At 61.1% G+C, this 16,547-nt stretch overlaps 1 protein-coding gene and 1 long non-coding RNA gene across 2 annotated transcripts; one reads left to right on the top strand and one right to left on the bottom strand.

Annotated features, from left to right (window-relative positions):
• Positions 1-1,172: 1,172 nt before the first annotated feature.
• F12 (coagulation factor XII) lies at positions 1,173-8,119 on the bottom strand. The gene is made up of 14 exons (XM_067535044.1): positions 8,024-8,119; positions 6,692-6,728; positions 6,300-6,399; positions 5,855-5,925; positions 5,451-5,558; positions 4,963-5,094; positions 4,641-4,745; positions 4,232-4,406; positions 3,981-4,081; positions 3,663-3,912; positions 3,402-3,538; positions 2,933-3,076; positions 2,594-2,742; positions 1,173-2,097 (listed from the first exon to the last, which is right to left on the bottom strand). Exons 1-14 carry the CDS (start codon positions 8,081-8,083, stop codon positions 1,942-1,944), a joined length of 1,725 nt encoding a protein of 574 aa, XP_067391145.1. The 5' UTR covers positions 8,084-8,119; the 3' UTR covers positions 1,173-1,941.
• On the top strand, positions 3,026-14,497 carry LOC137144638 (uncharacterized). Its single transcript, XR_010917447.1, has 2 exons — positions 3,026-3,099; positions 12,874-14,497. It is a non-coding gene; the product is annotated as an uncharacterized lncRNA (long non-coding RNA).
• The last annotated feature ends 2,050 nt before the right edge of the window (positions 14,498-16,547 follow it).

Below are 16,547 nucleotides of genomic sequence, written 5' to 3' on the forward strand. Positions count from 1 at the left end.
AGGAGAGGCCGCCCGGGAGAAAGCTGGAGCCCTTTCCACTCTGCTGTGTGTGTCACGGAAAGGCTCCGTTCCCAGCCTGGTCCCCGCCCTGTGCTGGCCCAGCTCTCTGTGCCCCCTGCCCACAGCCCAGCCCTGTCCACCCGCGCTGCTCCTCTGGCTTGCCACGGGCGCCTTTGCAAGAGGCTGAGGCAGTGGGGGCTACTGCCCGCTGCAGGGGCTGGGCAGTTAGTCCTGCGCTGCCATGTGAGTCCGGGAGCCTGGGATCCCTCCCATCTGTAGCCTTGGCGGCTGTAGAGAAAAGGGGCCCCGGGGCACTGGAAAACCTCCTGGCAGGATGGGCCCTGGCACTGGGCGGGGCTGGAGAGGGGCACATGTGCACAGCTGGCTGTGGCTCCAGGGACCAGACTGCCCAGGGCACAGGCCTCGCCAGGGCTTTGGGAGGGGTTCTCCTGCCTGGGGCTAGGCCCGCCCGTCTGGCTTGGTCAGATTCCTGGAGGTTTCAGCACACGACACAATCGTTAATGAAAGGTTCAGCTGCAATTCCTGGAGACCCAGGACCAGCCTGCAGAGCCGGCGGCCCTAGCTGGGGCACTGAACTCGTGAGCTCCCAGCAGCCGCCCAGCTCTCCCCCCACCCGCAGTGTGGCTCTGGCCTGCTGGGTTAATGGAGCTGCCCACCCAGCCTGTGCCCTACCAGTGCCTGGGAAAGCAGCAGGATCACTCCTGGCGCCAGTGGAGCAGGGGCACCAGGGGCCAGGACCACCTTGCAGGGAGCTCACAGGAACCCGCTGGGCTGCCGGTGCCCAAGTGTGGCCAGTCTGTGCATGGGGTGAAACGTGGAGGAGGGGACCCTGGCTGTCTCCCCTCCCCACATTGTGGTGACTGGCCCCTCTGTGTCCCCTGGCACATACCGCACAGGCCACAGGAGCTCCTGGGTCCCCCCAGCCACAGGCTCCCCAGAGTGCGGGCCCCGAGTCCAACACCTCCGGGGCAGCATGCCCACGGCTGCTGGCCTCGGACAGGGGCCTTCGAATGAAGGTGAAAGCTGGTCAAAGGAGACGCTGTATTGCACAGTCACGGCCCGCGCCAGCCTGGGGAACTCCCAGCCACAAGACACTGCTGAGGCCAAGAGCAGGGCAGGATCCAGCAGTTCCTGCAAACAGCTGGTGGGAACAAAGTTTGGAGGAGAGCAGGCTAGACCCCCCCGGCCCAGGCACCAAGCCAGCCAGCTCGACGGGCCAGGAGCTGCCTGCAGGACAGGCTCTTCCCAGCTCTGGCTCCCTCCCGGGGGCTGGTGCCGGTCCAAGAGGGGGTTGAGGCTGGACACGTCAGGCCTACACTGGCTGGAGGCCCAGGGACCGGAGGCTCTTTTCCCCCATGCTGCTGGCAAGGCCAAGGACGTCCGCCTAAGCCCTGGGAACGAGCGACCAGCCGCGGCTGCCAGCGCCCAGGCAGGGTAATGCACGTGGGGCTCAGCTGCACTCGTGGGGGGGAGCCAGGCACCACTGCTCTGCGCAGCCATTGGTCATGGCCTCGCCCCGGGACCACACGGGAGGCTGGGCTGGAGACAGGCTTCCCTGGGTCTGGCCCTGCAGCCCCTGTGCTGTGGCCTGGGCCCCAAGCTGCCCTGCAGCCTCTCGTCTCGTGGCCTGTCCGTGTCCGTAAGGGCTGCCCGCTCCCAGGGAGCAGAAGGCTGGTGCCTGCTCCGTGCCGGGGCCAGGGAGAGCGGCAGGGAGTCCCCGTCTGCCGGCCGCAGGCTTGCTTGGCTGGGACGAGGTGGGGACCCCCAGTGGGTGGGGGGAGAGGCTGGTGGCCCATTTTCCTGCCTCCCACAGAGAAGCAGAGGCCAGCGTGGCTGTGAGCAGCCCCAGCCGCGGGTTTATTGGACCGGCGCTGGTCCCTGCAGGCGGGGCGGGACTGGCGGGTCCTGCGCTCGGCCCCATTAGCTCAGTTTGCCCTGGATCCAGTCGAGGTAGCGGGCCACGTTGGTGTAGACGCCAGGCTTGTCCTGCTCTCCGCAGCCCACGCCCCAGCTGATGATCCCACGCAGCGTGGCCCGGCCCTGCTCCTCACACACCAGGGGCCCTCCAGAGTCTCCCTGCGGCACAAAGGGGCCAGTCAGAGGAGTCAGACCCCGACCCACCGGTCGCTCAGAGCAGCTGCATGGCCTGGCGCTGGCCCCTCCTGCTGGGCTGCGGGGATGCACCCTGCCGTGCTGTCGAGGGGGGCCCGACGGCACGGGGGGGGGGGGGGCAGGAGACGGGGGCCTGACGGCATTGGGGGCGTGGCAGGCAGGGGACCATCAGCCTGGGGAGTGGGGGGGTGGTGGAGAGGGACGCCCCGTCAGACTGGGGGGGGTCTGAGCTCAGCGGTCCCTCGGCGTGTCCATCTGCTCTCAGGCCCTGCCTCTGTGCCCGTCCTGCCCTTGGGACCCAGCCCACGGCGCTCCCTTTCGGGGCAGGCGCACCGGGACAAGCCAGCTGCCGGCAGAGCGCTGGAGAGCAGCTCCTGGGGAGCCCAGGGTTCGGCTCACAACGGGCTGCTGGCGAGGCTGCGTCTCCCTGAGCTGAGCTGAGCTGAGCGTCCTGGCTCACCTGACAGGCGTCTGTCCCCCCCTCCAGGTAGCCAGCACACAGCATGTCCGCGCTGATCCTGGCCCCGTGCAGCTCGGGAGCGCGGCACTGCTCCGGCGGGACGATGGGGAGCACAGCTTCCTGCAGGTGCTCAGCCAGCGCCCCGGCCCCTGCCCAGGGGAGAAGAGGGCGCACCTGTGAGCGGGGACCTCGCAGCGGTTTGGGGCCTGGGGCCTGCCTGGGAGCATTTGCTCTGAGTGGGCAGGGCCTTCTGCTCCCCTTGTGGGTGGAGCTTGGGTGTGGGCGGAGCCCCACAGCTTTCCCTGCACTGCGGGCGGGGCCGGGCCCTGCCCTTCTCACCTTCGTACAGGTGCCCCCAGCCGGCGATCTCGCAGGGCTTGCTGGTGTTGAGCGGCTCCGAGGTGCTGGGCAGACACGCGGGCAGGATGGAGCGGGAGAACTCAGCACAGCGACCCGTGGCCTGCGCCTGCAAACGCACCAGTGCTGGGACACGGGGGAAACCGCAGGTGAGTCTGGGGACCTGGGCCCATCCCCACCACAGGCAACCGGGTGGGCAGGACTGGGGCAGAGGGGATGGACACACATGATGGAGTGATCGGGCGGGGGCTGAATGCTCACTGATGTCATGGCCCTGGTGGGGGATGGGTGTAATGGGGGATGGGCACTCACGGATGTCATGGCTCAGGGCGGGGGATGGGTGCAGTGGGGGGTGGGCGCTCACTGATGTTGTGGCTCAGGGTGGGGGATGGGCGCTCACTGATGTTGTGGCTCAGGGCGGGGGATGGGCGCAGTGGGGATGGGTGCTCACCGATGTCATGGTTCAGGGTGGCGTGCGAGTAGTTCTCATGGAGGACGTAGTCCTGCACGCGGAGCTCTGCAGAGCCCTGCACGCTGCTGTTGTAGCGGGTCTGCCCCAGCCCGACGGAGATGTGGGAGACGTTTGGCCTGCAGGGCATGGACAGCCATCAGCCAGGGACGAGCCGCTGGTCGCCCACCACAGCCCTGCTCCGGGCATGGGGCTGGCTCCCCCCGGCATGCCCCGCCCCTCCTGGCCGTGCCAGGGACTTGCCTGTGCTGCAGGCAGTGCGCAGCTGTCAGCACCCAGCAGGAGGCGATGAGGGTCCCCCCACAGAAGTGCTCCCCCAGGTAGAGGGCCGCCAGGTAGGGATGGGAGGCAGGCAGCGCCAGCATGCCGCCAACCACCCGGCTGTGCACGGACACGCTCTTCTTGTACCGCTGCCCACAGCCCTGGGCAAAGCTGCTGCTGGGGCTTGTGGGCTCAGCCTCCCTCTGGCCTGCCTCCGTTGTGCCCACGGCACCTGGGGGAAACAGCCGGTCAGCGAGGCTCCCTGTGCCCCCCTCAGCCCCTGAGCGCCTCAGGGCCTACCCGCTGCCTGCGGCTCGCACGGGGGCACGCTGCAGAACTCCCAGCTGAGCCGCTCCTCCCGCAGCGTGTAGCACCAGGGCCGGCTGTCGTTATCCGGGTTCCTGCAACAGAGAAGCCCCTGCTCCGTCAATGGGCGCCAACACAGAGCAGCCAGGAGTGCCCTGCCCCATCTCACCCACCCCTGGCCTGCCCTGGCCCCTCACACCTCCAGCCTGCCACGCTCCCTCTCCAGGGCTGGCCCCTCTGCTCACCTGCAGAAGGCGTGCCGGCCCAGGCCCCGGCCGAGCGCGTCTCGCAGGGAGCGGCTGGACAGCTCTTGGGACAGCAGCTGAGAGTCCCATGGCAGGCACTGTGCTCCCGAGAGGGTGGTGTGTGCCATGCCCCGGTACAGCTGCCCGCTCCCGGTGTAACAAGCCTGGCTCTGGTCTGGGGAACAAAGAGCCAGTCACTGGATGTCTCTGCTCAGCCCCCGCCGCTGGGGCGCGCACAGCTCTGGGCTGGGCTGCCCTGCTCCCGGGGACCTGGAGTGCCGATCCTGGCTCCAAGACCTCGACCAGGCCCGGCCCCTCCCAGGGCACTGGGTTCCTGCCCCAGCCCGTGCGGCAACGCCCTGGGCCCAGTCCCAGCCTGGCCCCCCGGCCCCGGCCCCGCGGGCAGTACCTATGTCACAGAATGGCCCAGTGTAGCCGCTCCGGCAGCCGCAGACCCGCTCCCCCTTCACTTGCAGGCATCGCCCTCCATTCAGACAGGGGCTCGTGGGACACTCTGTGGAGCACAGGCAGGAGTCAGGGCTGCCCCATGGGGCCAGCTGCTGCCAGGCAGCCACACGGACCAGTTTGCGCCACCCCCGCCCAGTCCAGCACCTCCCGCTGCCCTGGTCCCTATGGGTAGCCACCGGCCCTCTGCCTGCCCACACCCTGCCCCCTTGGACCGACCCACTGTGGGGTAATGCTCCCTGACCCCAGCCCTCCCCCACGCTCACCCTTGCCATGGGCTGGCCGGCAGACAGCCTGCCCGCCGGCACAGCGGCATTCCTCCACGCTGGGCGTGCGGTACCTCAGCCACTTCTCTCCCTCTGGGAAATGCGCCAGCAGCCGTTCTTCAAAACAGCTTTCTGCAAAAGCAGAGCGGGGCCATGGGGCGGGAGGAGCCTGGCCGCCCCCTCCCCAGCCCCGTTTCCCCCGTGCCCCATCCAGGCCGGTCAAACCCTGCCCGCCGCAGACTCTGTGCCCGTTCCCAGGGGCTGCTGCCGGGGGCTGGGTGTGACTGACGACAGGAAGCGAGCTGGGCTCAGTGCTGGTGTGTGTGCATAGCTCTGACCCCGCTGGGTCCTGCTGCAAGCGGCTGCCCCCTGGAGAGGGGGGTCCTGGGAGAATCCTCCCCTGGTCTCTGGCCATCCGGGGGCAGGGTCAGAGGCAGCAGGGCCAAGTAGGGGGTTGCGTTGGGCTCTGGAGGGCTGGGCCCAGTCACCTTTCTGGCAGCGTTGGCCATGCACGTGAGCAGGGCACACGCAGCGGTAGCCGTCCCGGCTGCCCTGGCAGACGCCCCCGTTCTCGCAGGGGTTTGGCTGGCAGGCACCTGCAGACAGAGGGCAGAGTCAGCTGTGCTGGAGACCCCGGCGGGCGCAGGGGCCAAGGCTCCAGGCTGGGGGGCACCAGCACCAGGATCACCAGGCCCTGCGGGGACCTAACCCGGAGGCGTGGGCGAGCGTCTGGGGCGGGGGCTGGGCTGGGCAGCGGGAGGGGCCGGTGGAGCCTGTGGGGCGTGAGCTGAGGGCCGGGGGTGTGTGGGTTGCAGACCCCCCAGGCAGGGCTGGAGCAGGGTAATCTCCTTTCCCCCCCCGCACCCTGCAGGGCTCCCATTGGCCACCGCACCTGTCACTCTCTTGTCCTCCGCACAGAGGGTCCACCTGCGGTCCCGGTCGTAGTTCTCGGTGGTGGCGCACCTGGCAGGGGGCGACATGAGGGGCAGCGATGGCACCCGGCCCAGCCTGGCAGTCCCAGCCCTGAGGCCCAGGGGGTCACGGCTGCTTATCCTGTTTCCTGGGCATTGCCGGGCACCTGCTGCTCAAAGCGCCCGGGGCAGTGCCAGGCGCTGGGCCCTCAATGCCAAAGGGAGTGAGATCGGCTCCCTGGGACCTGCTCTGCGCCCGTCTCCTGCCCTGGGGCTCCACGGGCACCGCCACGCAGCTGTCCTGCTCTGCCCCCGGACAGGCTGCCCCCGCCCCGCAGACTGGCCCACCCCCTGCATTTTGGGGGCCGAAGCAGGGCCCTTCCTTGGCATTTGGGCCGCTGGTGGGAGGGGGCAGAAGACTCTTACCAGGGCTGGGGGCCAGGCGGGCCCCCCCGGAGGCAGGAATGGTGCATCTTGCGCTGGTAGCGGAAGGGGAAGAGGCAGGGCTCCCCGCTGGCTGCAGTCACTGCAAGGCAAGGGCAGAGGAGAGGGGGAGCTGCCCCCAAAGAGCCCCCCACTAGGGGGGGCAGGCCCCTTCTCTCCCCCCACCCCTGGCGGTCTCCCCCCCTCCCCCAAGCTCATGTAACAAACACAGGCTCCCTGGCCCCAGCGCCAGGGGAAGTGCTCCTAGGGGCCGAGTGCAGCATGGCTGGGGTGAGAGCTGGGCTCTGCCCAGGTAACCGTCTCCCGGGAAAGCAGCCCCCAGCCCGTGTTGGCAGCCCAGTGGCAGGGGGATCTCGCCCACGACAGACACTCACCAGCGTCCTGCAGCCTCGGGTGCTTGGGAGGCCGGCCCTGTGGGTCAGAATCCAACTGAGCACGTGCAACGAGCCCCACACTGCCCCCTCCAGTCGCTGGCACAGAGCCCAGGCCTCGCCCTTGCCCTGGGCCGTGTCCTGTCCTGGGGGCCCCTGGGGCACAGGGCCTAGCACATGCCCCTCTCCCTGCTGCTCTCTGGCCGTTCAGCCCTTCCACCTTCCGGGGCCTTGTCCACCCCCTTTTCGGAGGGCGAAGCAGGGGCCGTCCCTGCCCAGAGCGGAGTTGACAGAGCAGGAGCCAGGGCCAGCGACTGCCCCGGAACCTCCCTCCCCGCTGGAGCCAGGTCAGAGCATCCCCTGGGCCGAGTCCCCGTCCCGCAGCATAGCGTTCCCCAGCGTCCCGGCCTGGCAGGTGCGGCTACTACCAAGGACCAGCCCTTCGCTGGAGGAGGGAAGTCGGGGTCTGCGTGTTGGGTCCAGCCCGGGGGGACGTGGGGCCTGGAGCCCAGCGGGGAGAGCGCGAGCGGGCAGCAGCCTCTGGGCTGCATCTATGCTGGGGAAGGCAGGCCCAGGAGAGCAGCCTGCGCCTTGGCTCCAGGTTCCCATGTGCACACTCAGCGGGGGAGGGGGAGGTGCGAGGGGGTTCCACAGCTGGGTGGGGGAGGGGCCGATAGGCTCACATGGTCAGTGTGGGGAAGGGGAGGGTCCCGTGGGCTGGCAGGCTCATGGTGGCGGAGGTTCCTGTGGCCTCACCCTTCGCGCACAGTTGGCGGGGGGTGTTCCTGTGGGCTGGCGCAGTCTGTGCAGGGGGGGAGGTTCCCGTGGGCTTGTGCAGCCAGGGGGTGAGGGGAGGTTCCCATGGGCTCACACAGTCAGTGCAGGGGGGAAGGTTCCCGTGGGCTCGTGCAATTGGGGGGGGGGAGGTTCCCATGGGCTCACACAGTCAGTGCAGGGGGGAAGGTTCCCGTGGGCTCGTGCAATTGGGGGGAGAGGTTCCCGTGGGCTCATGCAGTTGGGGGGGGGGGGTTCCTGTGGGCTCATGTGGGGGGGAGGTTCCCGTGGGCTCGCGCAGTGGGGGGATCAAGGCTCCTGGCACTTTGTGGTGGCGCTGGGACTAGTACGTGGCGCCCAGCTCCGAGTCCTACGCTCAGCTCCGCGGGCCTGAGCTGGGCGCTGGGAGCTGGGACTAGCCCAGGGTCTGTGGGGGGGACACTTTGGGGATTGGGCTGCGTGGGGCTGGGGGGTCACAGAGGGGTCAGCAGCTGGTGGGCTGGCTATGAGGGAGGGGTGAGGCCGGAGTGAATTGCTGTGACATGTCCTGGGGGGCCTTACCGGGATGGTTGCACCCGTGCTGAGCGGCAGCAGAAGCAGCAGCAGCAGCAGGACCATCATGGCGCTGTGCGGGGCCGGGGCGCAGCTCCCAGCAGAGCAAACAGCTCCCAATCGATGCAGCCCAAAGCAAAGGTCCTTGGGGTGGGATTTCAGCAGGAGGAGGAGCAGGGGTGGCGGGGCTGCAGCAGAGTGTGCGCTAGGGCAGGGCTCTCAACCAGGCCAGACCCCTGTGCCCCTGCCAGGAGGCTGATTTGTCCGGTGGACCCCAAGTGTCGCCTCACTTCAAAATGACTTGCTTACAAAATCTGACCCAAAAGTACAAGCGCGTCCCGGCGCACGACCCTGAGACGCGGCTTGCAGCTCACTTACCCGGCAGTATAAACTCAGTGCCCTGGAATATGAATATTGTCCTTGCATTCCAGCGTGTAGTGCACGGAGCAGCATGCACAGGCCATTTACCTCCCCCTTCTGAAACCTGACCATTTATTCCAACCCTTTGTTCCCTGTCTTTTAACCAGTTACTGATCCAGGGGAGGACCTTCCCTCTCATCCCACGGCAGCTTACTTTGCTGAAGAGCTTTTGGTGAGGGACCTTGTCAAGGCTTTCTGGAAGTCCAAGGACACTGCATTGACTGGATTGTCTTTGGCCACGTGCTTGTTGACCCTCCACTCCCAAAATGCTAACAGCTTGGCAATGCATGATTTCCCTTTCCATGATGCTTTCCAGCCTATTGCTTTACCTAGATCCACTCATTGTCCACAATTGTTTGCAGTGCTGTTGTAGCCATGCTGCTGATGCCCGGATATGAGAGAGACAAGGCAGGGGAGGTAAGCGCTTTTATTGGACCAACTTCGGTTGATGAGAGAGACAACTTTCGAGCCACACACAGCTGAAGACGGGCTCTGTGTTGCTTGCAAGTTTGTCTCTCTCACCACCAGAAGTTGCTCCAATAAAAGAGATTACCTCCCCCTTGTCTCTCTGATCGTTTCGTTCTTTCCTACAGTTTCAGCTAATTTGCCTGGTACTGAAGTTCAGCTTGCCAGGATCACCTCTGGAGCCTTTTTGAAAAAAACAGGCATTACACTAGCCTCCCGTCATCTGGCACAGAGGCTGATTTAAGCGATAGGTTACATACCACAGGAAGTAGCTCAGCGAGTTCATATTTGAGTTCCTTCAGAACTATCCTCAGTGTGGATAATTCTCTGAAAACATCCACTCAGTGGGTAGCAGCAGGCCAGAAAGCTAACCGAGTGTTGGGAATCGTTAGGGAAGGGATAGCGGTAACACAGAAAATACCAGAATGCCTCTATCTAAATCCATGGTCCACCCCCACCTTGAATGCAGCCTGCAGATCTGCTCGCCCCATCTCAAAAAGGGTATTTTGGAATTGAAAAAGGTACAGAAAAGGGCAACTAAAATGCATAGGGGTACGGACCAGCTTCCATGAGCAGAGATTAATAAGGCTGGGACTGTTCAGCTTGGAGAAGAGACGACGAAGGGGGCATATGACAGAGGTCTATAAAATCATGATGGGTGTGAATAAGGAAGTAAATAAGGAAGTGTTATTTACTCCTTCTTGTAACCCAAGAACGAGGGGGGTCATCAAATGAAATTAATAGGCAGCAGGTTTAAAATGAACAAAAGGAAGTACTGCGTCACACAACGCAGAGGCAACCTGTGGAACTCCTTGCCAGAGGATGTTGTGAAGGCCAAGACTATAACAGGGTTCAAAAAAGCACTAGCTAAGTTCCTGGAGGATAGGTCCATCAATGGCTATTAGCCAGGATGGCTGTTTGCCAGAGGCTGGGAATGGCCGATGGGATGGATCACGCAATGATCACCTGTTCTGTTCATTCCCTTTGAAGTACCTGGTATTGGCCACAGTCAGCAGACAGGATACTGGGCTAGACGGACCATTGGTCTGACCAAGGATGGCTGTTCTTATGACAGCATGGCCAGCACCGTCGTGACCACCTCCCTCGACTCCATCTATGCCCTGAGGTTGGACCAGGAGACTTTCCAGGCATGCGGACAGCCAGCCTGAGAATGCTGTGGAGGAGGAACGCTCTACCGGTGAGTAGCATGTACTGTATTGCAACACCCTGCATTTCACTCTGGATTTCAGCGACATTTCTGGGTACTGGCTGTCACCCACTGTGTTGGGCAGAGCTAGGAACCTGCCGGAGCCTGCTCAGCGTCCGTCTCTGCCCGGCTGTGCACCAGATCGTGTCTGTGCAGGACTCCCACAGCATCCAAGTTTTATTTCCCTGCACTGTTAGATCCCACAACCATTGGCCACACTTGCTGCCTCTGCACCCCCTTCCTAAGCTGCTTCCTGCCGGCTCTCCCTCCACGCATCACACCCTCTCAGCCCGTCCCTGCGCAGGAGCTGAAGAAAATCAAAGGTGGTGCCTGGGAAGCTTGCTACAGAAAGGGGGAGTGTCGACAGAGAAGGTATGTTGGCTCACGGCAGCAGTAACGCACCTGGCTTTTATGAGGTAAACGCTTTACATCAGGCTCCAGAGACATTTCAACAGGCAGAGAGATGTTAAGGCATTTGGCTGTGGAACAATCACTGCAGACCTCTGTTCAATTTGCAGTGCACCGTGTGCTGCCTGTAGGTGTCATAGAAGAAGTCAAGGCGATGATAGTGCTCGAATTCTGGCATGAACATTGCAAGGCAGAGAAGCTCTTTTGGGACTGTGTGTACCTAGTGTTTCCCTTCCCCATCTGCAACAGCTGTGTATCTTCCCTGTGTGCTGGCTGGCCTCAACAGGAGGACCCTTTGTGAACAGGACCCATCTGCGTCTCCTGGGGACTCACTTCAGGACAACACCTTCCAGTGTAAGGACAGGACAGTCTCCAGGGCTGCACATGTGACTACTGACCTGTCCCTCATGCATCTGAACCCAGCACGCCCCCCACACCTTAAAACCCCCCAAAACAGACACCCAATCTCGGCTAGAGGGGGTTGTGCTACAGGGAACTTGGAAAATATCTTACCATCTCCAAGGGATCTCCACAGCTGGGCAGAGAAGATGGGATGGCATTCCAAAAGTGAGGAAAGAAGCATTTTATTAGTGTTGCCATGGAGACTACAAGGAATGCAACAAGTACCTGTACTTCCCGATTTCCCTATGGACGTGTGATGCCACAGCCCGCGTGAAGAGGGAAGTGTGACGCTGGCTGGATTAGGAGGACCTTTTAGAATATGGTTTAATATCAATATTGCACAGTTACAATAATTCGTACGGGATAGACCATTAGAGAGGTCGTAATTTGCCAAGTATGATGACACTGTTTGTGTAGGTGTCATATTGGTATTGTAAATTATGGCTGTGTTTGAGATATCTGTATTTCAACTTGTGCTGTGTTTCCGGGTGACACCCCAGGCAGGATGGCAGCAGCAATAAGCCTGCTTAATGGCCCATGAAGGGAACTCACAGGTGCAATGAACCCAGGGAAAGAACCCAGCCACTGGGACTTGGCCAGGTGACCCTGAACTCCATCTTGTTTCGGTGAATTCCCATAAACCACATAGCAAAGAAAGGGACATTGAAGGCATATGCTCCGTCCCATGTCGTCTTCATTCCTGCTTCCTACCTCTGGATCAGCTCATCTACAACTGAAAAGTTCCAGAGGGGTAGCCATGTTAGTCTGTATACAGCAAAACCAATGAGAATCCTGTAGCACCTTAACGGCTAACAAATTTTTGCGGGCATAAGCTTTCGTGGGCCTGCAACCCACTTCCGTCAGATGCATGCATGCCCACGAAAGCTTATGCCTGCAGAAATTTGTTAGCCTTTAAGGCGCTACAGGATTCTCGTTGGTTTTTCATCTACAACTGAAGCTGTGAAATAAAGAACTGAGACCCACCCAGGTACTAGATGTACACCAGAGCGACTAGACAAGCCTGCAAACTCCACAATTCTACTGGAAACCTGATATATATGGCCTTCCAAATCCTTTGTATGTATGTGATTGCTTTAATCATCCGATACCTGCTCTCACCTTGTTTCTTTCCTCTTATAATAAACCTTTAGTTTTAGTTACTAAAGGATTGGCTGGCAGTGAGGTATTTTGGGTCAGAGCCAAACTCATATTGATCTGGTACTGTGGCTGACCCTTTGGGGTCAGAGAACTTTTTGGTAAAGAGAACAGACTTCTAATAACTTCTCTTTACTGGACCTAGTGGCTGATTGGGAACCTGAGACTGAAATGCAATAAATGAGGCTGTTTATTTCTTGTTGTACCTTCTTGATAACCAGTGTGGGAGATCAGAAGCACTGTTTGTGACTGGTTGGTGAATCTAACTTCAGTGTTACCCACCAGTTCTGGGAAAATCTGCTCTCCTTTTGCAGCCTGCCCTGACCTTAGCATTTTCAACTGGTCTACCCTAGGCACAGCTGGGTCACAGAGAGGTACCTTCCACAGAGAAGCTGACAAGTCTCTGATGGAAAACAAAAAAGCTGCAGTGGACCTGTTCCATGAGATACTGAATCTATCTAACCAGACAGCCACAAAGGCAGAATTGTGGAAGGGTGCTTTCCTGGACTATTCTCAAAAGATCAAAACAGAGCACGTGGCCCTGGAAAAGGCTAAAATACAGCCAGTGCAGAGGCAAACAGCTGTGCTGGAACACCTTTCAATACAAAGATCAAGCTCTGAACTTTTAGCTTTAAACTCTCCTATGCCTAGTGGCACAGGAGGCAACCCATTTCTCTCCCACAGTTGCCTGTCCAGAGCAAGATGTTTGTTTCCATCATAAGTTGTCTCATGATGGCAGTAGCTTTTCTGGTTGTCCTGCGATAAGTCCTTCTTTATTGTCCACGCCTTCTCTTCCCTCCAGGTGGGATCCAACCTAAGACGTTCCTTGTTCTTCTGCCATGGGATGGTCTGATGGCATGGCCAAACCACCATAGCTATTTGTCTGATTACAGAGTCTGCAGTCATCTGAGCTGTGTGGTGCAACCCTTCCACACTGGAGAGATTGTGCAACCAATGAATTCTCTCGGAAGCGCTGCACCCAACTGTCCAATGTTCTGCAAAATAGAGAGAACCAACCCTACTGGCACCACCATTTCCACCACCCTCATTACAGGCCCTTCCCACAATACTCAGCCCCCCAGAGATGGGGAAAGAGTCCCCTCCTGAGTGCATCACGGGACTTTGTGAGTGGTCTACAGTTTGGCCATGCCCTGTTCTATCAGTCTTCAGCTTGCACACGTTCTTCCACCATGGGTTGGTGTGTGTTGAAGCAGCAACGTGTTTCTCTGTTAACGCAACACGTTCATTTCGGCACAGCATGGCTGAAAGGTTTAACTGAGGTGCAGTTCAACTCACCCCTGGCATAACTCCCCCGTCCTCTCCCCATTGCCTTGGTCACAGCATGTCCGTTACCCACGGCGACATCCCGGCCTCGAAGGAGAACCAGCCGCCTCTGGCCAGGCTTCCCTGACTAGCTGCAGCATTTCTCACAGAGCCCTTTTCAGCGGTCCCGACTGCTCAGAAAGTCTCTGCACCTCCTGCTCTACCCATCCTCCAGGGGCTCTCCCGTTTTGTGAGCAAGCGCGAGAATGAGTTCTTCCAGTGTCCAAGGAAGACAGATGATCCTTCTTGGGGACTCAGTACTCAGAAGAATTTGGAAGGACATTGCAAGGTCCGGGCAGACAACAGGATGGTGTGCTGCCTTCCTGGAGCCACGACATGAGACCTCACTCTGAGATTGGACAGGCTTTGGAAGTCAAGGGGAAAGGATCCATTGGTGACAGCTCATACCCACATTAATGGCACAGCGTCACAGGAGAGTAGGTGACTTCAGGGAACGCTGCCGTGTGCTGAAGAACATCCAAGCAGAAAGAAGCATCACAGCCAAGGAGGCCCTTCTGCCCATCACATTCCCATCACATTCCTACCCAAGGGAAGCCTTTGAGCCCTTTGGGGATTTCTGTGGTGTTGGTCAGTGTCGTCACAACAGAGATCAGAAACCCAGGAGGCTGTGGAGAGGCATGGTAGGCTACCAAGAGCCATCCTAACTTAAGTGCACCTCGGAATCCAGACCAGACAGCCAGAAGGACATCGTTGGGGTGTGTTTGTTCAGTTTGCTCTTGTGTTTTAAGCAGCTCCTGATTTCAGTGCTGCATCACCCTTCCAAGACTGAGCCATAGCTCACTGTTTGCCCAGGCAGGTGCTGGGAGGGGCAGTGGGTGATTTGCACTGGCTATAAGTGTTGGGAGGAACAGAGTTTATGTATTGTTCAATTAGTCTTTTATTGTCCTGATCCCTGTTCTCATTGTCCCGTCCTGAGTGCCCCAGACCTAATAAAGCCCCAGTTACTGTTCTGTTTGCTGGGAATTATGAGAACTGTTTTATTTTATTGTGCTCTGACACGCCTCTGGAGGAGATAGGGTGTTGGATCTTTTCCCAGGAGATAAGCCCTTTGTGTTCTCTGCAGCAGGCAGGATTTCCTTATAGGTGAGCCCAGACCAGGAAGTCAGACACATAGCGCAGAGGGGGAAAGGGAGAAGGCTGCAGCCACATGGCACGGCTGAGTTACATAAAGTTTGGGGAAGTGGTAAATCACTGATTCAGAGCAATCTGGATCACTTGGTCAACGGGGTGTAATCAAACAATAGGCTTTGTAATACGACGACGTGTAAATGTAGAACAAAGACGGTCAGCCCTGCTTACCAGATGGGGGGACTCTAGCCTGGGAAGCTGTGACTGTGAAAGAGATCTGTGGAGCATGGTGATTAATCGGCTGAACAGGGGTGCCCAGTGCAACAGGGTGCCCAAGGGGGCCAAGGGGAGCCTGGGAAAGGGCAGAGAGATATTTTACCTCTGTATCTGGCACTGCAGCCACCGCTGCTGGAACCCGGGGTCCAGGGCCGGTGTCTGCAACGCAAGGAAGATGTGGCTAAGCTGGGGAGGGGTCAGCGAAGAGCCGCAGGACTGGCCAAACGATTAGAAAAGGGGCCGTGGGACAGCCTCGCCCGCCTCGACCTACAGCAGAGCCCATTGATCGACTCTAAGGGGGCTGGGGCCAGGCCGGGTCATCACCCGTCCTGCCCCACAACTACTGCCTGCACCCAGCTACCACCCCACAGCGAGTGAATGCCCTGCATCGCATGGCCAGCCCCACAGCTACCGCCCTGCATCGCATGGCCAGCCCCACAGCTACCGCCCTGCATCGCTGCTCCACAGCTACCGCCCTGCATCGCACCCCAGCCCCACAGCTACCGCCCTGCCCCAGCCCTACAGGGCGTGAATGCCCTGCATCGCTGCCCCACAGCTACCGCCCTGCCCCAGCCCCAGCCCCAGAGCGAGTGAATGCCCTGCATCGCCCCACAGCTACCGCCCTGATCGCACCCCAGCCCCACAGCTACCGCCCTGCATCGCATGGCCAGCCCCACAGCTACCGCCCTGCATCGCATGGCCAGCCCCACAGCTACCGCCCTGCATCGCTGCTCCACAGCTACCGCCCTGCATCGCACCCCAGCCCCATAGCTACCGCCCTGCATCGCACCCCAGCCCTACAGGGCGTGAATGCCCTGCATCGCTGCCCCACAGCTACCGCCCTGCCCCAGCCCCAGCCCCACAGCGAGTGAATGCCCTGCATCGCCCCACAGCTACCGCCCTGATCGCACCCCAGCCCCACAGCTACCGCCCTGCATCGCATGGCCAGCCCCACAGCTACCGCCCTGCATCGCATGGCCAGCCCCACAGCTACCGCCCTGCATCGCTGCTCCACAGCTACCGCCCTGCATCGCACCCCAGCCCCATAGCTACCGCCCTGCATCGCACCCCAGCCCTACAGGGCGTGAATGCCCTGCATCGCTGCCCCACAGCTACCGCCCTGCCCCAGCACCCCAGCCCCACAGCGAGTGAATGCCCTGCATCGCCCCACAGCTACCGCCCTGATCGCACCCCAGCCCCACAGCTACCGCCCTGCATCGCATGGCCAGCCCCACAGCTACCGCCCTGCATCGCATGGCCAGCCCCACAGCTACCGCCCTGCATCGCTGCTCCACAGCTACCGCCCTGCATCGCACCCCAGCCCCATAGCTACCGCCCTGCATCGCACCCCAGCCCTACAGGGCGTGAATGCCCTGCATCGCTGCCCCACAGCTACCGCCCTGCCCCAGCCCCAGCCCCACAGCGAGTGAATGCCCTGCATCGCCCCACAGCTACCGCCCTGATCGCACCCCAGCCCCACAGCGCGTGAGCAGCCCTGTACCCCACGGCCAGCCCCACAGCTTCCACTCCGCCCCGCCCCAGGCCCCGCCGCGCGGCGGCGCTGACAGAAAGGGGAATCTCGCCTCTCTCAATCTCTGGGCTCCTGCGGCCCCTCCTCCTATCACGACCGGGATCACGGCGGAGTGACAGCTTCCCCTCCAATCAGGGGTCTGCTCCGCCAGGCAGCGGGGCCCATCCCATAGTGGGCGTTGCTCATGATTGTCCAATCCGCTATGGCGCTGAGAGTGCATTTGCTGATTGGCAGCTCCCTGGCCTATCAGGATACTC

This window comes from Emydura macquarii, unplaced genomic scaffold (genome assembly GCF_026122565.2).
Source record: "Emydura macquarii macquarii isolate MOO-44397 ecotype Brisbane River unplaced genomic scaffold, CSIRO-AGI_Emac_v2 contig_378, whole genome shotgun sequence".
Classification (NCBI taxonomy): Eukaryota; Metazoa; Chordata; order Testudines; family Chelidae; genus Emydura; species Emydura macquarii.